Genomic DNA, 26,948 nt, shown 5'->3' on the forward strand with positions numbered 1-26,948 from the left:
CCTCTCGTGATTTTTTTTAATTTATAAAAAGTTTTATTTTGACAATTAATTTCAACATGAGTCTATTTGGTCGAATGATTCATGTCACTCTATTTTTGATAAAGGTATTGGAAACCAGGATATGACTAGAGGATTCTTGACGGATAAATAATCATCCTATGGGCAAGATTCTTTCCACTCGTGATTTTTTTAAATTTCTAAAAAGTTTTATTCTAATTTTTATGTAGTAACATGGAGTATTGATTCGGACTCTTTCCTCAAGAAGCCATTATGGAAATTTTGAGTTAATAAGAAGTATCGACGAAATGGTAATCAATTTCCTAGAGTCCTTTAAAAGTTGATACCCTTTAATTTGATATACAGATTTTGGTGTTACAATCATTTTTTTTGTAAGTTTTTTCTTACTTGCTGGTCATTGTTTTATCACGACCAAATTACTTTGTTACCCTTTAGTACTACATGGTTGATACAAAAACAAATACAAGAGTTTGATTACATTGTTTATCGTAAAAGATGAAAATTTCCATTTTTTTATGATAATAGGAAAACATTTACATCTTTTTGTAATTTTTGTGTTTCTATCACAGTATAAAAAGGGAAAACTTTCAGTATTTTTGTTTAACAGGCTTTTTAGATGTAAAACATATTAATCTCGAGTGATTTATGCTTCTGTTAAAGTATAGAAAGTGTAAATTTTTCTATACTAATAAAAGAGTAGTTTTTTTGCCATGTGTCACCATATTAGACCTTTTAATTAATGTGTTACCACTTGTCAATCTATTATTTCTTCATTTTAAATTTATTAGACCTTCTCATTAATGTGATACTATTTGTCAATATATTTATTCTCTATTTTAAATTTTAAGTTTTAAATTATTGTTTTCATTAATTCACAAATAAAAAAATGTCTAATATATTAAAAATTAATTTTACATATATATATTTGAATCAACGATTATAATTTCACATAACTAATAAAAATATCTTTTAATTAATAATTTATTAAAAATAAATGATTAATAATTTTGAGTTTTTATTATAAAAGTTTAGTTAATTTTATAACCATGATTCCCACGGATTATAAACTAGTACTAAATATTTAAGGGTAAAGGGCTTACAACTTCTTTAAGGTCGCTCTGATACAAAATGCTATTATAAGTATCCTTTTAATGCTTTCAGGTATTTACTTTTTTTTTTTGTAATTATTTATCTTTGTTAAACCGTGGCATGAGATCCTTATATCATTTTTCTTTTATACCAGACTAGCAAGGAAGGTTATTCACCAAAGAACCTTAAAACACATAAAGGTTGCGACAGTGTAAAGTTTATGTGGGCTGTTGATTGTATTCATGCGAGATATGTAGAAATGTATGTATTTGTTTCAGACGTGTCTTTGAAAGCTAGATTTGTATATAATCCCTTAAGGGCAAAAATATCAAGATCATATTCAAGTGTATATTTGGTTGTGGAAGATATATATAATGTGAAAATTATTCAAATGTCAGCAAAATTTTGTTTTCAAGATAGAATGGCAAAGATTTTTACAAGGATTCTCTGAGCAGATGAATTACTACTTTTATTGATGGGTTAATTTTTATATTTTTATATTTGGGTCTTAACTCTTAAAATGAATGATTTTTGATAAGGTTTGCAGTTGTTTAACTTATATGTAGGTGATGAAAAGTAATTAAATACAAATAGGGTATCGCTCTCAATTACTCTTATTTTAATAGCGTAAATCTAGCTTATAAATTTAAAGCCACACAAAAAAGGAATGTTATTATGTATGCACCTTATTTTATGATTTAACTTTGATTTTGATGTTTAAAAAACTCAACATAACTATTTGTTTTGCTTTATGATTTCATGTTGGATGTTAATGTTCATGCAAGAAATTGCCAATGAGCTTATTGGTAGCAAGGTTGCCATTATCAAATGACCAATTATAAAAAAATTCAAAAAATACCAACAAAAAGCTTTACTATCTAAAAAATTTCTATGTGTTGAGTCAAATGTTAAAAACCCATTGGAAATCATAATGATATCATTTTTTAATGTTCTTTTTGTAAAGTCCATTTTTTCCAAAACAAAAATTAACATAAATATTTCTTTCAAATATAAATAAAAATTTGTATCAATTTAATTGGTTAAAAACAGACATTTTAGAAATAATTTTTTATATTTAGCTAAAAATAGATTATTGTTTTAGGATTTAACTATAATAATTAGAAAAAAAAAAGATATATCAAGTTAAACATCTTAACCAATTTTGTTATATTTAGCTTTATTAAGTTATGCGACACACTCAAATATGGGATTTAATAGTCCCTTGTGATGTGTAATTTTTAATCATATTCATGCGAGATTTTGATATTTGTATGTTTTTATTGTTCCAATCTTAAGAAATTTATAGTCTACTTTTTCTATCTTTTTTTATTATATTAAGTTAGTATATAATAATAATAATAATAATAATAATAATAATAATAATAACAATATTATTAATAATAATATTATTATTATTATTATTATTATTATTATTATTATTATTATTATTATATCCCAAAAATATTTAAGGACCACACATTCCGATTGTAAACAATCTTGTACACATTTCAATAATTACGAATAGTCATAAAATAATTTATAATTATTATGAAATATTTGTAGATATTTGTATGTTTTTTATGGCTTTACCCGCGTTTAACGCGGGTTATAATCTAGTATATATAATACATGATATAATGTTATATATTTAATGGTGTGTTTCATTGTATTATATTTAGAAAGAGTGTGGGTCATCCCAAATTTAAAATCACACAAATTTTCAATGGTACATAAGATATTCAGAAAGACTTTGTTTGGATCAACTCAAATTTAAAATCATACCAATTTCATGTCATACATAAGATATTTAGAAAGACTTTGTATGCGTCAACCCAAATTTACAATCACACAATACTCTTATATATACCTTATCACTCGCACACTCAAGGTCCTTAAATAGTTCAATACTCTTGCTCTTTACCCTGTAAAACTAAAACTATTTTTCTTATAAAGAATATAGAAAGAAATCAGGTAATTTCTTCTATGACGTATTTAATTACATATTGGCTATAGTTTATGACATCTCAATTTGTTTGCACTATACAATTCCAATTTGTGTACAATATATATATATATATATATATATATATATATATATATATATATATATATATATATATATATATATATATATATATATATATATATATATATATAGAGAGAGAGAGAGAGAGAGAGAGAGAGAGAGAGAGAGTTAGCTAGTAAAAGTTGGTTTTGTCTAACCCGGTTGGCTTTGAATAACCGTCTATTTAGTAAAATTTTATATTTATGTGTTGATTATTTATTTTATCTCCACTAATCACGTACTCTATGATCGGGTAATAGTGTCTTCCTAGTTTAACCATATCAAAACAAATGAAAAGTGTTACAAAGAAACAAAGTTAACTTTATATCAATGTCATATTTTTCATATCTTTTATTGGAACTAGAGAAGTTATGTCAAGCCACTAAAAAGATGCTATAGAAAATGACACACTACACACACAAAATAACAATATTAAGTTTCTATGTCAACCAATTTAGTTCATAATAATTATTACTTTTTGGTTGGGTTAATCAGTTATTCGATTCAATTAACCGATATTTATGTTCGATATGGATTAGTTAACTGAATAAGAAATTAAATTTATATTTTTAAAATTTATTTTCATAAAGTAATTATATTTAAACATATTGAAGAATGTTTTGATAAACAACTGGATAATTTCGAAGCTCACCAATATAATTAGTTTTACCTTCATCCAATATATATATATATATATATATATATATATATATATATATATATATATATATATATATATATATATATATATATATAAGAAATTGAACTGTAGGTGATATAGAATCAATCTACAAAATGAAACTTTAATTACTTTTAAGTATATATTGTACGATTGTATCTATTTTAATTAACACGGTTTCTTGGATCATATATACTCTGTATGTTTTCTAATCTTTCGTCTAACTGATTTGTTATAGAGGGAATTAAGCTAATAATTTTAATGTCAAATAACGATGTGGAGTTTGGAGCAAGAGGCAGCGTTGGACGTAACGTCAAAATTCTATTAGATTTTAAAAGAAAAGGAAAGGTTCTTAACGAACAACGTCTACCATCGATTTTCATGGTTCCTAAACTGTACCGAGATATCAGCCCAATATCTTTTACGCCTAGGCTGGTCTCTATTGGACCTCTTCACAGAAAAGATACAAATTTGCAAAAGTTTGAAGTTCAAAAATCGACTTATTTACATAATTTATTAGCTCTGTGTGGTTCCGAACCAAAGGAAACGTTAGAAGATTGTCTGCGAAAGGTGAGTATGAAAATAGACGATATCAAGAAATGCTATGAAGAGTCAGCGACCTACTACGGGGATGAGGAACTTGCTAGAATAATGGTAATAGATGGATGTTTTATCCTTTATTTTACTCATCTTGTTTCAGGAAAAGCCGGCAGATATATGGGAAACCGGTTGACTATGCCATTAATATTTAATGATATTCTGCTTATAGAAAACCAAATCCCGTTTTTTGTTCTTGAAGACATCTTTGAATCTACTATTCCTCTTTTTAAACCAAACCCCTCTCTCGCTGACCATCTCGAAATACTTCTCAAAGGTTATAATCCTTTTCAAGAATATAATGTTACAGACAACATCAACCTATCTGGATCTCCTGATCATATCCTTGGTCTTCTGCACAACTGTTTAGTGCCTATGCATCTCCCAGTATCACCAAATTTTCTTCAAAATGGAGGCTCGATCTTGAAACAAGAAAGACACTCGGCCATTGAACTGGATAGGGCAGGGGTGAACTTCAGGGCTAATAAAGATGTGAATTGGCCATTGGCCATGAAACTGGAATTACCAAGATTCTCATGCTTCCCATGGTTTTGGTATAAGCCTACTCTGTTAATGCCAAAACTATATGTTGGTGATTCCACTGAGTTGATTTTAAGGAACCTCATACTATACGAGCAGTCGAGTACAATTCCAGAGTGCGTTACGTCATATATGTGGGCCATGGATATGCTAGTAGATACTCCAGAGGATGTTGCAAGGTTGGTAAAATCAAGGGTCCTAGTCAACTATTGTGGCGCCAACGAGAACGCTGCAAATATGATAAACAGCATATGCCAATATGTGTCCTTATCTGGTTTTTATTACCATCAAGAGTGGGAAGATCTGGATACCTATTACAAGAGTTGCTGGCCCAATGCCGCTGCAGCGTTGAAGCGTAAATATTTCGGCAGTCCATGGTCTATAATTGCTCTCTTTGCTGCAATCGTTTTGTTTGTTCTTACCCTTGTTCAGACCGTGTATACAATCAATCACCCAAACCCATAATTGTAAGTAATTAACGTTACATTCTTATTATGTTTTCATCTTTCGGTGTTCATGTTTTACTTCAGTATTTGTTGTTTTTTTTTTCTTTTTTTGTCTCTGTTTGCAAGTCCCACATATTCAAGAACTATAAGTTTAATATTTGTCGGTTTCAATATATTGTTGTTATTTTAGAATCGAAGTAGCTAGGTTTGAAGTAGACTTTCACATTTCTTTTTGAGTTTTTGTTTCTATATTTGAAAAAGTTCCTTTGGTATGGGAAATTGTTTATGATGAGTTCCGGTATCAATTATATCAGTGATTTGTTAAGACAATACTTTAATAAGGTAACGTTTCAAAAGAGTTTTGCTTTTAAAAAATAGTTACCCATTAGTGTATTTTATAATATATTTACTTATTAATTCTATTATATTACTTATTAAGAAACAATAAGGTAACCAAATTAAAACTAGTTTGGCATATAATCAAGTGAAACTGTGAAAGACCCAATAAGACCATTACCAAAAACAATAGATGCAGGAGCTTTACGAAAAAGAAAAAAAAAAAACATATTACCCTACGACCAATAATACTAAATGGTTGCCAGTCGCGGGTTGCCTAGCTCTGATGTGTAATGTGATGCGATTCACTATTTTCTTTGATACAAGAAGGCGTTACACATACTGTGAAGTGTGAAGAGACGAGACTGTAAAAGTTATTTGAAGAAGGACGATTCCAAGCAAGAAATTACTGTTATCTCACAAACTCATCACCACAGCTTGGCTTCTGCATGCATAGAAGGAGCTACAGTCATCAAAGATACGGAAACGTTAACAACGAGGGAGAAGATCATTTGAGACCTCAAAGGAAAGATGGGATAAAAAGTGCGACTGGTTTTGTGGACTATTGGTTTCTTTTCCTTTCTATCTTTAAAACTAATACAATACAGTAAATAAATTCTAAAGTACCATTAGTTGTTAAATATCAAGGTTCTAAAAGGCGTGAGGCGTGGCGTGGCGGCAAGACCAAGCCTCAAGCTTAACGAGTTATGGCGAGCCATGATATTTTTCAAGACGTGATGTAAGGCGTCAATTTTGTATTAATTTATAATTATATTACCGCATAAATATAAATTTATATCAAATATACCTAGTTTTTAGAAGTGTTATATCAACAACTAATAACATAAAGTTAATAAAAAACACAATACTTATATGTCTGATTCGAAAATGTATAAAAAAGAACAAAAAAACGTGTCTCAAACGAAAAAACACGCGCCATAACACGCCATGGCACGCCATATCACGCCTTGCCACGCGTCACGCCTAACAGCAACATTATGAAGTTTTTCATAACGCCTTTTAGAACACTGGTAAATATTATATTAAAACACTACATTTTTGTAAAAATCTCGAATTCTAATGGTAATCACATTATATATATATATATATATATATATATATATATATATATATATATATATATATATATATATATATATATATATATATATATACTAGTCGTTTATCCGCGTCAAGCGACAAGTGTTAATAGTTTGTTTCACTGATTTGTTTTATTTGGCGAACATTGATTAGTTTTAATTCATTAGCTTCAATTTCATGATAAGATATTTGAAAAAAACACTTTTTTCGTTTGTAAATTTAGAGGAAAAAAACATAGTTAAAGGTATATTATTATTTTGTTAAAAAAATAAACCTATGTCGTTATTTAATTTTTAATATAATTAAAAAAACATATGTTGTTATTTAATTTTTAATATAATTAAAAAAATTATGTGATTTTATTTGAAAAAAAATAAAAAAATTTTAGTGATTAACCATAAAATACTTTTGAAAAAAAAGGTAAACTCCATCTACCTAATTTTTAATTACCTTATAACATCTTATATATGGATATAATGTTAATGTTTTCAATTTAAAATAATTTCAATTGATATTGCATATAATATGTACATTAATTTTTTTCATGGATTCAATTTTATTAGATAATTTATTTTTAGTTTATGATCACGTCAACTATTTTAGTTGTGATCATTTTAATTGTAAAAAGATAAACGATGATTTATGTGAACCCGCGATTAAGTTTGTCAAATTAAAATGAAAGTTATTGTTTGCAATTGTTCATGTTTTGATTTTATTATTATGTATACGACCATTAAACTAAAATGGATCCAGAGGGATTTCATAAACATTTTTATCCTTAAATTTTGCAAGTAACTTGATGTTATGTTCTTTTAGCATTACATATGAGAAATATTTTCTTTCTTATAAAAATAAATTTACCCACCCAATTATTCAACAACAAAAGCAAAGGAAATAGAATATGGACAAAAAACAACAGCTACATAAACAATTTTCATCTCATTTAACACAATTTGTAGATATGGATAAGTAACCTCCAACACATGCATCAATCCCTAATCAGGAGCTCTTCTTGGCTCTTTTCTAACGGAGAAAACAAAAACATGTATCACTCTTTCTCAAGGTTGCTTGACGAATCACCTATAAATCAGTCCAAAGAAAGATTATGAACATCACAAAAGTATCGGTCCACAGATAAGTTTAATAGGAATTAATAAAACTTCAATCCCACTGCTATGTTATAAACAACATGTATTTAGTGTTATGTATAATGTATACATAAACAAAGAGCATACATGCAATGGTATCTCACTGGCATCCATTGCATAAATCTGGTGAAGCGAGGTTTGAACAATAAAAGTATCTACTACAATCAAATGGAGCATTAGAATGGAAAGAAGAAACAGGTCGTTATGCAGCCAATAGACAATAAAATAGGGCGTTATAAAACCATGATAAATCTACATGAAACCTTAAATCCAACAAACACAATATCAATAAACATGACGTCTAATATTATGGATGATTTTTTCCGTTGGGTTCATCTATCATCATATCCCCACCGTTTTTCTAGTGTGTAAGTTATTGTTATCAATGACAATTACAATTAAGCTCCATGTTGGGTAGGCTTCCTTTAACAGGGCGTCATGTGCGGAAACATTAGGGCAAGCTCGAGAATGTTGAGTCCTCTACCAATTAGGGCTAGTTTCAGAATCTGATAAGGTTAAAAAGGAGAATTGCTTTAGATTACCTAAGAATTTAGGACCGTGATTTGAGAATCGAGCAATAAAATGGGACTAATACCACAAGGTATTGTAAGAATTGGAGGAGCCGGGTAATATCTCATAAGGAAGAAACACAAACTTAATACTTGATGCATTGCTATCAGAATTACCACACATTAAATACCTTTCATTCTACAATATTAATTGAATAATTGCTCTATTACGAACTCTATACCTATCCTTTGAACTACTCCCAATTGTTACCTTTTCCGTTATTTTCCTCACAATCGTCTATTTTTCCGGCGACTCCAAATTTGGTCCATGAGTTGAAAATGAGGCGGCGATAGCTGCAGATCGAAAGTTGATTTTGGTTCCTTTGAAGATGATTGTGGTTTTTGGGGGCGATTTCGATTTTGAAGCTAAAGTGGTGTATCTTGTTATCTTTCTTAAGATATACCAGCGATGTTACAGGTAATAGATTGGAGTTATAGTCTCTTATCCTTTGAGAAAGTATTTGATTTAATATTTTTTTTTAAATGATTTGATTTAATTAATATGTCGTGGCTATCTCCTTACCATTCATTTCCTAATATTTTATATTTTAGCGTTTATTTTACTTTAATCGTGGCTATCTCCAAACCATTCATTTCTTAATATTTTATATTTTATCATTATTTTACTTTAATGTCTTTCTTGCATTTGTGGTAGTATACCTTAGCATCAACTAGACTATATATACTCATATTTCTAAATTGAATGAGACTATATATACTCATATTTGTAAATTGAGTTATGTAATAGATACATTGAATTATTTAATATACCTATATATATTATTATAAATTTAATTACTATATAAATTGAATTAGTTAATATATATAACTATTTTTAGTTTCAGTTTTTCTTTATTTGATTATATACGTTTGTATGTCTATTTAATACATAAGCGATCAAATTACGAAAACTACTATTAAATCGAAAATGTGAAAAAGAATTTCGTCCACATAAATTATATGTGAGTAAATACATATAATCAAATGTGATTAAATACATATAATCAGATGTGATTATATACACGAGAACAACTATTAAATTAAAAACGAAAACAAATATTTTCCAAATTAATTAAATGCAATTAGATACATATAACCACATGTGCTTAAATACATGAAAAAAATTATTGAATACATAATCACATGGCATTATATGTATCTATCTCATATGATTTATATGGACAATATTAGTTTTCATTATCTCGATTTCATAGTAGTTCTCATGTATTTAATCACATGTGATTATATGCATTTAATCACATGTGATTATATGCATTTAATCACATGTGATAATATGTATTTAATCACATATGATTCATTTTTGCGTTCTCAATTCTATTGTTGTTCTTTGTCCACTTTATATATATATATATATATATATATATATATATATATATATATATGTGATTAAATACATTAAAAAATTATTCAATTGACATTAAAATTAATATTTTCCACATAAATCATATGTGACTAAATACATATAATCACATTTGAATAAACCCGCCACTACCACCACCCACCACCTACCATTACCCAGTACCCACCACCCATAACCCAAGATTCATTTTGTACACTAGATTCAAAAGTTTCTCCTTGTCCGTATTAATTATATGTGATTAAATACATGAGAAAAACTATTGAATCGAAAACATGAAAACAAATATTGTCCATATAAGATACATATAATCACATGTGATTATATGTATCCAATCACATATGCTTTATGAGGAAAATATTCATTTTTGCTTTCTCGATTCAATATTTGTTTTCATTATTTAATCACATGTGATTAGATTTATGTATCTAATCAAATATGATTTACATGGACAATAATCATTTTATGTTTTCAATTCAATATTTGTTCTCGTGTATTTAATTACATGTGATTATATGTATTTAATCACATACTTTTCTTACCGTTTATACAAAGATGCTAAATTATGAAATAGTTTTATTCCCAAATTTGTGGAACATATACATACAAGGTTTTGACTAAAAACGCAACGCTACGAAAAACAAAGTACAAATACACTACGAGATATATATATATATATATATATATATATATATATATATATATATATATATATATATATATATATATATATATGGTACATACAAAGGATTCATCTTTTTAACGAAACAATTTGTATAAACTATAATTCGTATAGTTTATGGGGCATTCACACTATTTTATCCTTTTTTGGGGGACAATGAAATAATTATTTAAAAGTATTATTATTTTTACGCTATGTAAACACTACGAAAGGGTAATACATACAATTACAAGAAAAATTGATTTCATTACACCATATGTAAACCGGTTAATACAATTTTGTGAGACATTCTTCACCATACTTAGCAGACTACACGCTAAAGTCCTATATAATAACCAAAGTCTCTCGTAGGGAAAGCGTGACACTTGTGTATAGATCTATACGGGACTGACAATACCGCACCTAAACTGTTAGCAACAGTTAGACCGACAGGTCTGCGGTGACAAATGTCGTACCATTCTGACGCTTGAAGAACGTCGTAACACGCCACTAGTCGCTAGCATGGTTATAATAACTTAAATGGGTTATTAACTAATACATTTTGGGGGCTAACTTACATTCAACCAAATTTTAGTTTATAATAAAACTACATTAGACTATTTTACAGTAAAACTAGTAGTTCCAGGAACATACATTTAAAGGGTTTTAACAGATACAACTACAGTACATTATTTTCCAATACAGTACAACTTACATTTCTGGAAACTTACATCCGAATGGTTTTATAAATATTAAAACTACATTATACTACTTCCGAGTACAAGAAAACTTATATATTTTTAGTCTTAGGGTATCCTTGACTACATTACATTTAAAAGAAAACATTGGATTTTCTGGAGAACAATCTTTCATCTTACAGGGAAAATTGGTAGATTTTTCTCATACAAATGCTTATGAACTCACCCACTTAATTGTTGACACTTTTTCAAAACTACTTGTATTATCAGGAAATCAATAAAGAGATATTTTTAAGGATTTTGCAGATGGAGCGTGGCAACGTCGCATCACATATTTATGTCACATGTATTTGGCAATCAAACAAACAATGATCCGAATACAATGTAAAAACTTATAAATTTTCAAAATAATGTTTGTAATGCTTTGATATATATTATTCAATTGTTATGATAATGTACATTAAGTCATCCACCCCCAGACATTTCCATCGTTTTCTCAGTTTGGGGGTGTAACACAAAGTATGTGGCAGAGTATGTATCATGTGTAAGAGTTAAAGCGTAACATCAGAAACCATAAGGGAGTTTAGAACCTTTACCTGTACCTATGGGTAAATAGGAAGACATCACCATGGACTGGTTAGATCCCTAGCTATGGTAAGCTTGGGATTCCTCAGCAGATTGATTATGGAATGGTAGCAACGATTGGGATTTCTATTCATTGAGCAGCGAGGTGTAAGCAGGATCGAAGTGGGGGAGAATCCTCCGAATGTACAAGGGTAAGAGCACGCAAATCCAGAACGAGTACGTGATTTCTGAGAAGGAAAAGAGGTAGTTCAGCGTTTGATGGATTGAGTAGTTCAGGGTTGGGAGTTTGAGAAACTCCCCATCAGTCCGTGTGTGTAAATGGTGATGGTGAGAATGTGGTTCGGATTCAGGTTGAAGGATCGCCTGTAGGACTTGAGTCGGAATGAACATCTTGAGGTCAGATAGCATGGGATGCTTTCGTGTTAGTAGACAGTGGCAGAAGCAGCATGTAGAGCATGGAAGAGCGGCGGGAGAGCCTCAGCTTTCTTCAGCAGCAGTCAGTGGTGGAAAGTGATGTAAGACTACGGGGTAGCTGTAGCATTCACTAGCAGTTACTGCATGTAAGGAGATCTGAATGGACTCGATGAGTCCTTTGAGTGGACTCGGCGAGTAGCATGAAGAGCAGGAGAAACTCGACGAGTGAGATGAACAGCTCGTCGAGTCAGATGAAGATTGCCTTGTACTCGGCGAGTTTGTTCTTGGACTCGGCGAGTTAGGTTGCGAAACCCCAAACCCTTCGAGTTGAGACTCGAGTCAGTGAGTCGAGTGGAGACTCGGTGAGTTGGACAAGTCAGGTCTCAGAAATCGGTAGACTCGGCGAGTCATGGATTGACTCAGCGAGTCGAGAAGCGAATAGAAGGACTCTGAACATATGAACTCGGCGAGTCAGTAGGGTGACTCGGCGAGTAGGGTCGAACTGGAAGGTTGACTTTGACCAGAGTTGACTTGGTTGTCTTTCGGGGGTCAGTTAGGCTCAGTGTTGCTTAGATATTGGTAGTTCGGGGAGCAAGGGGAGCAGGAGTTCAGTGAGTTGTCGGGCAGCAGCTAGTGAGATCATCAGCATGTTCAGCCAGTGCAGGTGAGTTTCCCTTTGTGTGAATGGGTCTAAGGCCACAATGCCGGTCCATGTAGTTATGAGTAGAAGACCCGGGGGTTAGCCCTAGGCACAGTATGCTAGTGTGATATTCAGGACGAGGTCCATTAATAGCGGGCTGGTGCCCAAGGATTTGTTTATATGATTGTTTATACTTATTGTCTGTGTGATACATGTATGTGCCTGGTAGGGAGGTGAGTGTGGGTGAGGTCCCGTATCTCACCAACAGCAGAGTGTGGATGGGGTTCCATATCTCATTAGTAGCAAAATAGGGGCGAGACCCAAGTTAGGGAAGGAGTGAGAGTGAGCTGGGCCAGTATCTCACTACCAGTAGGAGTGTGGACGGGGTTCCATGACTCATCAGTAGCAGGATAAGGGCGAGGCCCAGGATAGGCGAGGCCTTAGGACAGGATCAGTCGTGTGAGTTTAGCTTATGTGTTGTGATATGTTTATGTGTAATTATTTGTTGGCGGGCGAGGCCCTGTGACAAGCGAGGCCTAAGTGAAATAGATCTGTATCTAAGCGGTGCTCGAAGCCAGGCAGGGCCTGGAGCGGCGGGGCCGTTATAGCGGGCGAGGCCCGAGGCAGGGGGTGAGGCCCAAGATAGCGGGCGTGGCCCAGTATGTGCAGTATGTGGTTGTTCATGGTATGGGGTAGGGTGGGGAACTCACTAAGCTTCATGCTTACGGTTTTCAGTTTTGGTTTCAGGTACTTCCATTAGCGGAGGGAAGAGCTTAGGGTGATCGCATGGCACACACCATAGATTAGACTGCCTGGGAATGTTTACTCTAATAATGAACATGTGTTTTGAAAATTAATACTCTGATTATGTTTTGGAATGATGACTTTGCTTAAAGTAATGTTTTATTAAAAGAATTTTTTGGTCTTGAATTTTGGGTCGTTACAAGTTGGTATCAGAGCCTTGGTTTGAGGGATTCGGACATGCTCTCGGGGGTGTCTAAACTCAAACTGAGGAATTGGTATAGAAGTTTTCAAAATGAAAAGACAATTTTGTAAAAGAGAGTTTTGGAGAAAGAAAACAGTTTTAGAAAAGCAAAAAGAATTCAAAAAGAAAAGAACTTTGAATAAAGAAAAGAGATGTGGTGCATGCAATCAACCGAGCTCAAGTAAGTACCCCAAAATACCCATACAAGTCTATGTTTTGATTATCAGTTAATAGAACAGCATGCTAGACTAGGACTAAGGATCTAGGGAGGATGCCTTATGTGCCTGTTATATGCGCTTTTGAGCTGCATGATAGTACTGGTTAGACATGTCACACCCTCGAACCAGACGGCGGAAACGTCTGAGGGCTGTTGTGACTCAATTGAATACCATTACATTGAATATACATGAAACATAACATCATTCATCACCATGCATTGAGATAGTACAACTGGTAGTGTTTACATTTAGTACATTGTTTTAAACATTACATTCCCCAAAAGTAAATTGTTCGATAATAGTTAAACAACAGCAAGTCATCACTGAGTACATTTTTCCCTCGGTTTACCTGTCACCTGAGAATACAAGTATTTTGAAAAACGTCAACATATGAAATGTTGGTGAGTTCATAAGCAGTGTGTGAAAAATAATGTTTTGTATTGTTTTGAAAACCACCAGAAAATCCGATATTTTCTGAAAAGAGTATCGTAAAAAAAGTGTGAAGATCCGTAAGTATGCTTGTTTGTTTCTATAAATGTAAAAAGAATTTGTTATACTTGGTGTGCATCTCGTAGTTGTATGTATTGAATAACCCTAGGAAAACCCGATGTTTTCCTAATACTTTGAATTACGCTTTCCGTATAGTTGTTGTACCATTGCGGCATGTGAAGTCATTGATTCCAGGGGACATTGAATTAAATGTGTATTGTGAATTGTTATAAACACGCGTTAACAAAAAAGACTAGTTTACAACTATACTAACGATCCCTTAGGCGTCGTCCGTACTATTCACTTAATCCAACCACCCTGACTTCTCGTAGCCCCACAACCGAGGAGAAAAGAGGGCACGAAGACCTCAATAATTCCATTAGTCGTTCAAGGCTATAGTGAATGCGAAGGGCCCTTGGCCCGACCCGAAGATGGTGTATCGACGTCTGTGTATTCCCACGTATGTGTTGACTTCCCGAAATTTCCGCGTGTGTATTGAATATCGTCGTGTTAGTAGTTTCAGATTCGTTATTGATTCGAGACCGAATCAATTCGTTTGGCAACGATTTTTGGTGTTGGTTGTGTATTATGCTTTGTCGGTAGTCACGGTATCAGTATTTTTATCACAACGGATTTATTGTTTAGAACATTGAAGTTTTTCTGTTTGCAACCCCTTTCTTTTATAAGTTTACATTTTTAACCCTTTGAATAAAATAATTTCCGATTTAGTCCTTAAACCATTTTTCTTGACATTTTAGTATCAAAACTTGTTGGAAATGATATTTTTCAGCTCATATTTATTTGAAAACAGTTTTAGTCCCTCAAAATGTAGTTTTCTCGGCTGAAACCTCATTTTTTTTGCAACTTTTACACTTTTGGGCCAAAATAGAAATTTTTTGCATCTTTGGTCCTTTTTAAATATGAAAAGTAATTTTAACCCTTGAAATGGACTTGGAGCACTAGTAGTCCCCTGTTTTACAGAAAAATACAGTTTCAGCCCCTCAAAATTGAAAATCTCGCATATTGGGCTTTATTGGGCCGAAAATTTCATTTTTGGCCCATTATGCTTAAAATTTTACATTTTAATCCCTCAAAAGAATATATTTCCAGAAAATACATTATTGAAACTGTTTTGACACATTTCAACCATCAGAATTTGTATCTTGTCATTTTGGGCCCTTTAACTTTATATTTTTAACATTTTGAGTCCAAAAATGAGTTTTTAGCCCAAAGAAGTTAATATTAACCAACTTGGTTATTTTTCTAGAAATGATTTGCATGTAGTAATATAATTTATGCTAGTATCATATAACCCAAAGTAAATCTCGGTTTTAAGGGCTTTGTGACTAGATCCAACATCATATTCACACAAAAACACAAATATAAACATAGAAATCACACAAGGCATACATATACACATAGATCTACACATTTGCTTGTATTCTCCCCCCCAAAAAACTTATAAAACCAAAAAATAGGGGGTATGAAGCTCACCTTTGGGTGTGGTTTCGGTTTTTGGAGAAGAGATGGAAAGAAATGAGGTGATTTTCGGCCCTAGCAACCTTTCCTTTAAGATCTCGAGTTTAGGAGCTTAGATGATGAATCACTTTATGAAGATCCTTAAACTTCTAACCAAATTTTTGAGATCTTGGATGGAGATTCTTGAGTAACTTTGAGAGTGTTTTTGTAAGGTGTGTGTGTGTGTGTGCTCTCGGCCGAAACAAGAAGGGAGAGAAAGAAATAGATCTTGAAGTGATATGTGCATGGAAGTATGAGATAAGATGCATGGAAAACCAACATGTAAAAATGAGGTGGCTATGAAAGTGAACTCTTCCCTATGGATTGGGCTTGGGCCGAGATTTGGGAGAGGAAAAAGAGATTTTTGGGCTTTATTGCTCCTAAGCCCATATAAGAGTTAGGTTGAATGATTGTTGGTCCTATAAGATATGAGTGTGATTTTTATGCTTTATTAGGCTAGATTAGGTTAATTATGGTCCATAATAGTTCATAATATTTAATTTATTTCATTCTAGGCCCAACATGGCCCAAAATGTTGAAATAAATGAAAGTGGGTCCAATTAGAGCCCATTTAAAGGTTCTAAGCCCAAGATAGTCAAGTTGGAAGCTTATTGGCCCATTGGGCCCAATAAGGAAGTCCTAGTCCAAAATGGACCTACACAAGAACTTCTAGGGTTTCCAATTACTTGTTGACTATTTGAAATGCTTGTATGGTGTACTTGATTGAAATTTTGTTGCCATGAAGTAAGCATCTTACATGCTCTTAAGTTGTTGATTCAACATTTTACTTGAGTGTTGTGATTACAAGACACAAAATTTCTAGTTGTGACAAGACAATTGTAGGATAGCCTGTTTAGGTTATGCCTGAGTTTATGAGTTTGTGTTGCATGCTAGTTCAGATTCTTGGTATGATATTATGATTGCTTGAGTATGTTATGGTTAGATTTTTCCCTTTGTCTGAATGCTGCTTGCATTGTGCATTGTGGGATTCTGAGTGATGGGAGTTAGCCATTAGGTGGATACGACACGTCACATGTGATCAGGGTTGAATAATCTCAGAGTGTTGGATTTGGTCCTATTGCGCAGCTCTTGTTTGAGTCCAACCGTTGTAGGGACGAGTCATTTACTTGAGGGATTATCTGAGCCTCGTCACATGTGATGGTATCCAGGTGGTGGCTAATTGGCATCACAAGGGGACCTTCAGCAGCTGAGGACATGATTGATTTGAGTCAGAGGTTTCCCTAGGGTAAGCCTAGGATGAGGTAGTGCTGGGAGCAGTAGTAGTAGAAAAGGGACCTGGTGGAGTTGAAGCAGTTCTTGAGGAAAGTGCGGATAGATGTGGAAGGTAGTATGGGCCCGTACTACTGAAAGCAGAGGATCCGTACTCGATTAGGGAAAGGCTGAGACAAGACCGGGAACCTGGTAGTGCGTATGTTTGGTCTCGCAGCAGTGAGGAGTATTCTGATAGTGGTTATGTTATATGTTTCAGTATGGTGACGTTGCGAGAGAGACCAGCGGGCGGATCAGGCGCCGGAGAGGGATCGGGCTCGAGTTCAGGGGCCGAGCAGCTCGAGGAGCGGATGAGAGAGTTGATATTAGCTGAGGTTATGCACAGTATTCTAGCTCAGACTCCTGTGATCTTTGGCACGATCAAGGAGGGTATATTGGAGATTTTGGATGAGAGGCTGGGAGCCTTCCGTACTAAGATGATGGCATTGATGGGAGCGCGTACCTTGACATTTCGGGAGTTCAGGGCTTGCGGGGCACCAGATTATCATGGGGCTAGGGACCCCATCGCTAGCAGCAGATGGTTGGCTGATGTTGCCAACACGTTCCATACGAGCCGGTGTCCTGAGGAGGACAAGGTCAGACTCGCTTCCTGTCTCCTGAAGGACAGAGCGAGGGATTGGTGGGAAGAGATTGGTCATGCTTTGGGTGATGATGCCGCGTTGGACGTGATGACTTGGAGCGATTTCTCAGCTAGGTTCAGGGCGGAGTTTTCGCCAATTATTGAGGTGCAGCAGTTGGCTTGGGAGTTTCAGGATTTGACGTAGACCACTGAGACTGTGGTGGAGATCACCGCCAAGTTCAGGGAGAGGGCCCTTCTTGTTCCGCAGTATGTCGCGGATGAGGAGATGAAGAAGGCCCGATATCACGAGATGCTGAGGGATGACATCAGGGAGTTCATAAGCAGGTCCGGTTGTAAGACGCTGGAAGATATGATTTCTTGGGCCAGGGAGAGGGAAATTGATTTCGAGCAGATCCGGAAGAGGAATCCGGATGAGGTTCAGGTAGCCGCGAGTTCGGGCAAAAGGCCCAAGGGATCGGATTCGAGATCGAGGGATTACCAGGACCGCAGCTGGTGCGGGAAGTGTGGCAGGGGCGTACGGGGGCGCGTGCAGGAGTGGTAGCGGTGCAGCACCGGATGTTGCAGGTATGCGATTTCCGTTTTCAGTTCTTTTTTTTGTGCATGATTATATTGTTATGGTTCTGCATCATTATCAGTATGAGTATTTTATTTTTGAGTGGTTTGATTGTGGTCGAGTTATATGCCATCTGCATACCTTGGATATTTGGTTAGTAGTTAAGGGATGGGTTCTATCGAAGAAGGTTACTTAGGGTGCAGTAACTGCAGCATGCCTTGGAGAGACTCGGTATGTCTCGCTAGTTCGGAGCCGTATAAGTTTTAGAAATGGACTGGTTAGATCCCTAGCTATGGTAAGCTTGGGATTCCTCAGCAGATTGATTATGGAATGGTAGCAACGATTGGGATTTCTATTCATTGAGCAGCGAGGTGTAAGCAGGATCGAAGTGGGGGAGAATCCTCCGAATGTACAAGGGTAAGAGCACGCAAATCCAGAACGAGTACGTGATTTCTGAGAAGGAAAAGAGGTAGTTCAGCATTTGATGGATTGAGTAGTTCAGGGTTGGGAGTTTGAGAAACTCCCCATCAGTCCGTGTGTGTAAATGGTGATGGTGAGAATGTGGTTCGGATTCAGGTTGAAGGATCGCCTGTAGGACTCGTGTGAGTCGGAATGAACATCTTAAGGTCAGATAGCATGGGATGCTTTCGTGTTAGTAGACAGTGGCAGAAGCAACATGTAGAGCATGGAAGAGCGGCGGGAGAGCCTCAACTTTCTTCAGCAGCAGTTAGTGGTGGAAAGTGATGTAAGAGTACGGGGCAGCCGTAGCATTCACTAGCAGTTAGTGGTGGAAAGTAATGTAAGACTATGGGGCTTTCGTAGCATTCACTAGCAGTCAGTGGTGGGAATTGTTGTCAGACTACGGGGCAGCCGTAGCATTCACTAGCAGACGGCGATAGAAGGTGATGTAAGATTGCGGGTAAGCCGTAGCATTCCATAGTGGCTTCGTTGGCGGAGTTGGGGTGAGGCCCTTATCTCCTAGCATTCAGATAGGTATCAGAATGAGTAACGGATGAGAATGGTAAGGAGTTTGCCTGTATAACCCTTGAGAGGTGAGACCTTGTGAGAGGCCGCGCTAGGATATAGTTGGGTGAGACCCGCGGGCGAGGCCCGTAGGTGAGACCTGAGAGCAGGGTTGCTCAGTAGTATGGTTGGGTGAGACTAGTGGGCGAGGCCCGTGCGAGAGTAGTGAGGCAAATGAGACTAGAAGGATAAGGGCGAGTGAGACCCGTGGGCGAGGCCCGTGAGTTTTAGCAGCACAGGTGTAACGTCCCAAAAATACGACCCAAAAATTTCGTTTTTCAACATAACCAAAAACCATAATCTGAGTGTCATATCATAAACCATACATGATGTATCTCAAAATAATAATAAAAAAACACTATGCGGAAAACTGTATCATATCCATGTTATATAAAAATCAAGAACCAATCAACTCCCAGGATAAAAGCTGAAGCTGTGGTGTGTGCGATGCCATCATCCCGAGCTCCTCTCTCTACAAGCGGAAGTACCTGAAACCAAAACTGAAACTGTAAGCACGAAGCTTAGTGAGCTCCCCCAAACTACCACATACCATACAATACATATAAATCACATACTGGGCCTTGCCCACTGCATCAGACCGAGGTATGGAACTAGCTGCATCGGACCGAAGTCCGGAACTGACCGGGACCTTGTCCCCTGCATCGGACCAGAGTCCGGAACTAACTGCATCGGACCGGAGTCCGGAACTAACTGCATCGGACCGAAGTCCAGAACTCACTGCATCGGACCGAAGTCCGGAACTGACTGCATCGGACCGAAATCCAGAACTAACTGCATCGGACCGAAGTCCGGAACACATAACACAAATATGCTTGAATCACAAATACGTCAAGCCAGCTAGCTACTACATCAACTAAAGACCGGAACTACTGATAATTACACGGGCCGACATTGTGGCCGTAGACCCGTTCCTACTGAAGGGAGACTCACCTCGTGAACTGGCTGCTGAGTGAATAGCTCTGAGGGCTAACTGCTGCTGCTCCGGTATCTCCCCGGCTACAAGTCCATAAACATACTAAATCAAATACTAAACACTGCACTGGGTAAAATGACTCTTTTACCCCCAGGTCAAGGTCAACTCTCAGACAAAGTCAACTCTCGGTCAAAGTCAACCCATAGTTGACCTGACTCGCCGAGTTGGGCCGCCAACTCGCCGAGTCCCTATCCTCACTCCTCGACTCAACTCGCTGCTACTCGTCGATTATGGCATCGACTCAACGAGTACTCTCCCGATCCAAGAACTCAGACAATCTTCATCCGACTCGCCGAGTCCCTATGAACAACTCGACGAGTTGTTCTTGAGCTTAAGAAGATTGCCTTGGACTCGCCGAGTTGTATGAACAACTCGCCGAGTCCCTCCATCACTGAGTCTACTCTCAACTCGCTGAGTCCACTCTCTAACTCACTGGATCCACTCGACACTGATAAAAATGAAGGAATCGGGGACTCGCGACCCAACTCGCCGAGTCGTTCTTCCCGACTCGCCGAGTTGCCGCCATGCAACTGATTTTTACTCGATTTTGTTTGAATCCAACACATACAATTGATAGATCTGAGTCCAATAAGCTGATTTACCACGTAAAGTTTCCAACTTTACGTGTACAACCTCATGAATAAGGGAAATAAGGCTAAAAGATGCACAAAGTGGGTAGATCTATGGTTAATATGCAAAGTAACTCCAAAAAGGCAGTAGATCTGGGCTCTACAACACCCAATCATTCAGATCTATAGATATCTCGACTTATTAAGGCATTCATGCAAACATAAGGCTTGGAACAAGCATCAACTAGATCCTAGGAGGGCTCTAATGGAGGTTTAAAGCATATAACAAGAGGGAAAGTCCGAAAATACCTCAAATAACTCAGATTTGCCCTTGGATCTTTGCACTACACCTCTTCTCCTTGCTCCTTGCTTCTTCTCCTTCTTCAAACCTTCACAAAATGGCACAAAACACTTAGCTCACACAAGGGTGGATTAGGGTTCTTTCTCACAGTGTTCTCAGGGTGAGGGAGGCGAGAATGGGGCTATAAGGTGACTTAAATAGTGGGCAACCCGGGGATTTAGGGTTTCACCCAGTCGGATGGACTCGCCGAGTCAGGGATATGGACTCGCCGAGTCCCCGGCTCACACGTGCTCGAAGTTGCGACCCTACTCGGCGAGTCAGGCTATGAACTCGCCGAGTCCCTCTTGCAAAACTACAAAATAAATACCAAGGAATTACCATACCGGACACGGGTCGTTACAATTCTCCCCCACTTATCTCAGACTTCGTCCTCGAAGTCTGCTACGGCTGAATCTGCAAATAACTCTGGGTAGTGCTCCCTCATCTCCTCCTCAGCCTCCCACGTCCACTCAGACCCCTTCTGGTGCTGCCACTGCACCTTTACCAACTGAATTTCCTTGTTCCTCAAGGTATTGGTCTTCCGGTCGAGAATTGCGACCGGTCTCTCAATATAATTCAGGCTGCTATCAACCTGAATATCCTCTAGGGGAACGACTGCTGACTCATCCACCAGACACTTTCTCAACTGAGACACATGGAAAGTGTTGTGGATCTGGCTAAGCTCCTCAGGAAGATCTAACCGATAAGCAACCCGACCCACCCGGGCCAAAACCCTGAAAGGACCAATAAATCTGGGGCCCAGCTTGCCCCTCTTCCGGAACCTGATGACACCCTTCCAAGGTGAGACTTTCAGAAGGACCATATCCCCCACCTGGAACTCCAAGTCCGAACGCCTCCTATCGGCGTAGCTCTTCTGCCGACTTTGAGCAGTCTGCAGTCTACTACGGACCTGCTGGATCAACTCGGTCGTCTTGAGCACCACCTCTGTGCTCCCAATGACTCGCTGACCGACCTCGCCCCAACAAATCGGGGTCCTACACTTCCTCCCATACAGCATCTCAAAGGGAGGTCGATCAATACTCGCATGATAACTGTTGTTATACGAGAATTCCGCTAACGGAAGATACGTATCCCAACTGCCACCGAAATCTAGGACACATGCCCTAAGCATATCCTCGAGAGTCTGAATCGTCCTCTCGCTCTGCCCGTCTGTCTGAGGGTGGAAAGCGGTGCTGAAAAGGAGACGAGTACCCATCTCGTCGTGGAACCGCTTCCAAAATCTGGATGTGAAACGGACATCTCGGTCTGACACCACCGATACCGGCACTCCATGACGTGCCACAATCTCACGCACATAGATATCGGCTAACTTCTCCGCCGATATACTCTCCTGGATCGGGATAAAATGGGCACTCTTCGTCAACCGATCCACTACTACCCATATCGAATCCACTCCACGTGCGGTCCGGGGAAGCTTGGTGACAAAATCCATGGTAATGTCCTCCCATTTCCACACGGGAATGTCTAACGGCTGCATCCTGCCGTGAGGCCTTTGGTGCTCCGCCTTGACCTTCCGGCAGGTCAGGCATCTCTCGACGTACCAGGCGACGTCCCGCTTCATGCAGGGCCACCAATAATCGGGTCGAAGATCTCGGTACATCTTCGTCGCCCCTGGGTGGATAGAAAACCGAGACTTATGAGCCTCATCCATCAACACTTGCCATACTCCACCCCAGTACGGTACCCACACTCTCCCGTGAAGCGTCAACAAACCCCGACTGTCGTAATCAAATGGAGCTACTCGGCCCACGATCCTCTCACACTTCTGTCTCTCCTCCTTGAGACCCTCTACCTGAGCCTCCTTGATCCGCTCCAACAACGGAGTGATCACTGTCATCCTCAAACATAGATCCCTGATAGGGGCCGCCGACACCTTGCGGCTTAGGGCATCGGCCACCACATTGGCCTTCCCTGGATGGTATAGGATCTCACAGTCGTAATCCTTTAGCACATCCAATCACCTCCTCTGCCTCATATTCAGACTCGGCTGATCCATAAGATACCTCAAACTCTTGTGATCCGTGTATATAGTACAACGGACCCCATAAAGGTAATGCCTCCAAATCTTGAGGGCAAACACAACTGCCCCCAGCTCCAAATCATGGGTAGGATAATTAGCCTCGTGAGGCTTCAACTGTCTCGAGGCATAAGCTATCACATGGCCTCGCTGCATCAGAACTGCTCCCAAACTTGTGATCGAGGCATCACAATAGACTACAAAGTCCTCTACTCCCTCTGGCAAGGTAAGGATCGGAGCCTCGCACAATCTCTGCCTGAGGGTCTCGAATGCTGTCTGCTGCTCCGGACCCCAACGAAATACCACTGACTTCTTGGTCAGTCGGGTGAGCGACACTGCTATCTTGGAGAAATCCTGAATAAATCTCCGATAATACCCTGCCAACCCTAGGAAGCTCCGAATCTCAGATGGAGACTTCGGGACCTCCCACTGCATCACGGCCTCTATCTTGGCCGGATCTACCAGAATACCCTTCTGGTTGACGAGGTGACCAAGGAACTGCACCTCGCGCAACCAGAACTCACATTTGGAGAACTTTGCAAAAAGTCTCTCCCTCCTCAAAACCTCCAGCACCTCCCGCAGGTGCTCCTCGTGCTGCTCCTGCGTCTTGGAATATACCAAGATGTCATCTATGAACACTATCACTGACCAATCCAGCATCGGCCTACACACGCGGTTCATGAGATCCATGAACGCGGCTGGAGCATTGGTGAGCCCAAATGGCATCACCATAAACTCGTAATGACCATACCTGGTCCTGAAAGCAGTCTTCTGTACATCCTCATCTCTAACCCGCATCTGATGATATCCGGAGCGTAGATCGATCTTGGAGAACCTAGACGCTCCCTGAAGCTGATTAAACAAATCATCTATCCTCGGGAGTGGGTAACGGTTCTTCACCGTTACCTTATTCAACTCCCGATAATCAATACACATACGATGCGACCCATCCTTCTTCCTCACAAACAGGATCGGCGCTCCCCAAGGCGAACTGCTCGACCGAATGAAACCCTTGTCTAACAGCTCCTGCAGCTGCGTAGACAACTCCTGCATCTCAGGGGGAGCTAATCGATACGGTGCCTTGGCTATCGGAGCCGCACCAGGGATGAGGTCGATCCTGAACTCAACCTGTCTCTCAGGAGGTATCCCCGACAAATCCTCAGGAAACACGTCCGGGTAGTCTCGAACAATAGGAACATCATCAACTGTCGACTTGCCCTTCTCCCGGGCATCCAAAACGTAAGCTACAAAACCGGTGCAACCCTGCTGAACATAGCGCCTCGCCCTTGCGGCGGAACAAAAGGTCGGTCCTCGCTGTGGCCTCTCGCCTTGAATCACCAACTCTCCCCCACTGGGAGTGCGAACCCTCACTAGCTGAAGCTCACAATCAATCACCGCCCCATTGGGGCTTAGCCAATCCATACCCACAATAACCTTATTCCCTCGCAGGGGAATAGGTACCAGATCCACTGAAAACTGCTCATCAAATAACTGAAGAGAACACCCTCTATGCACTCTGCCGACCCTCACGGTCCTATCATCCGCTATCTCAACCTCTAATGGACAATCCAGCTCCCCTGGAGCTCTACTGAATCTCTTGCTGAGCGCAAGTGATACGAATGATCGGGTAGCCCCCGAATCGAATAATACCATAGCAGAGATGCCGTTCACCGAGAACGACCCCGTCACCACATCAGGAGTCGCTCGCGCCTCCTCTGCTGTCATCTGAAACGCCCTACTCTTCGCCACTGGCGCATCAGCTCGGCCCTGCCGGCCATTTGTAATCCTCAAGGTAGCAGGGGCAGGTGCAGCCACCTTCCCCGCTGCAGCTAAACTCGGACACTGGGACTTTTTATGTCCCCTCTAATTGCACTGAAAGCAAATAAGATCTGATGCTGCGACGGCAGTAGCAGGGGCCGTACAATCCCTACTCAAATGCCCAATTCGACCGCACTTGTAGCAGCCGGAACTCCCTGCCTTGCACGCTCCCTCGTGCAATCTCCCACACTTGCCACATCGACCGTGGCTCTGCTGACTCCTAGATCTGTGATCCGAAACCTTGGGCTTTTTGCCCGAACCGCCTGAACCCGAAACCGCCTCCGGTTTCCTTTTCTTCTCCATCTCAAGATCAATCTCCCTCTCCCGAGCCCTAGCAATCATATCTTCCAGCGTTTTACTGCTGGACCGGCTCACAAACTGGCGGATATCGCTCTGCAACATCTCATGATAACGGGCCTTCTTCATTTCCTCATCAGCTACATACTGAGGAAGGAGAAGAGCCCTCTCCCTGAACTTGGCGGTGATCTCCGCCACTGTCTCTGTAGTCTGGGTGAGGTCCTGAAACTCCCTAGCTAGCTGTTGCACCTCAATGACCGGTGCAAACTCCGCCCTGAACCTGGTAGAGAAATCAGCCCAGGTCATGGCGTCCAATGCTGCATCATCCCCAATGGCATGTCCAACCTCCTCCCACCAATCCCGTGCCCTGTCCTTCAGAAGACAGGACGCCAATCTGACCTTGTCCCCCTCGGGACATCTGCTAGTACGGAAAGCGTTGGCCACATCCGCCAACCATCTGGTGCTCGCTATGGGGTCTCGCGCCCCATGATAGTCCGGAGCTCCACATGCCCTGAACTCCCTGAAAGTAAGGGTGCGCGTCCCCATCATGGCCGCCACCTCGGCACGGAAGGTGCCCAATCTCTCATCCATCAGCTCTAGAATCCCCTCCTTGATCGAACCGAAGACCACAGGAGTCTGCTCTATAATGATGCGCGTAATCTCCGAAGAAAGGAACTCTCGGGTCTGCTCATCCATGCGCTCATCCCCCGAACCTGAACCTGATCCCTCCCCGGCACCTCCGCTGCCGGCTGCTGGTCTCGAACGCAGAACCACCATTCTGAAACACATCACAACTACATCAGAAAACAGAAATATCTTGAGGGATCATTGATACTACAACTAGCTTCCTGGTCTTGTCTCAGCCTTTCTTGATTAGAGTACGGATCCTCTGCTTCCAGTAGTACGGGCCCATACTACCTTCCACATCTATCCGTACTTTCTTCAAGAACTGCCCTGACTCCACCAAGTCACTTCTACTACTACTGATCTCTGCTACTCTCATCCTAGGCTTGCCCCAGGGAAACCTCAAACTCAACTCAACTAGTCCTCAGCTGCTGCAGGTCTCCTTATAATGCTAATTAACCATCACCTGAACACCATCACATGTGACGAAGATCAGATAATCCTTCAAGTAAAAGACCCGTCCCTATAACGGTTGGACTCAAACAAGAGCTGCGCAATAGGGCCAGTTCCAACACTCTGGGATTATTCAACCCTGATCACATGTGGTGTAACGTGTTCACCTAATGGCTAACTTCCATCACTCAGAAC

At 38.9% G+C, this 26,948-nt stretch overlaps 1 protein-coding gene and 1 long non-coding RNA gene across 2 annotated transcripts; one reads left to right on the forward strand and one right to left on the reverse strand.

Moving 5' to 3' along the window:
• The first annotated feature begins 2,974 nt into the window (after positions 1–2,974).
• On the forward strand, positions 2,975–5,505 carry LOC111887144 (putative UPF0481 protein At3g02645). Its single transcript, XM_023883306.3, has 2 exons — positions 2,975–3,078; positions 4,090–5,505. Exon 2 carries the CDS (start codon positions 4,113–4,115, stop codon positions 5,451–5,453), a length of 1,341 nt encoding a protein of 446 aa, XP_023739074.1. The 5' UTR covers positions 2,975–3,078; positions 4,090–4,112; the 3' UTR covers positions 5,454–5,505.
• A 2,286-nt stretch (positions 5,506–7,791) lies between these two features.
• On the reverse strand, positions 7,792–9,006 carry LOC111887140 (uncharacterized). The gene is made up of 2 exons (XR_006188728.2): positions 8,800–9,006; positions 7,792–7,951 (listed from the first exon to the last, which is right to left on the reverse strand). It is a non-coding gene; the product is annotated as an uncharacterized LOC111887140 (long non-coding RNA).
• Between the last annotated feature and the right edge of the window lie 17,942 nt (positions 9,007–26,948).

The sequence above is a fragment of the Lactuca sativa genome, chromosome 2, assembly GCF_002870075.4.
Source record: "Lactuca sativa cultivar Salinas chromosome 2, Lsat_Salinas_v11, whole genome shotgun sequence".
Taxonomy (NCBI): Eukaryota; Viridiplantae; Streptophyta; class Magnoliopsida; order Asterales; family Asteraceae; genus Lactuca; species Lactuca sativa.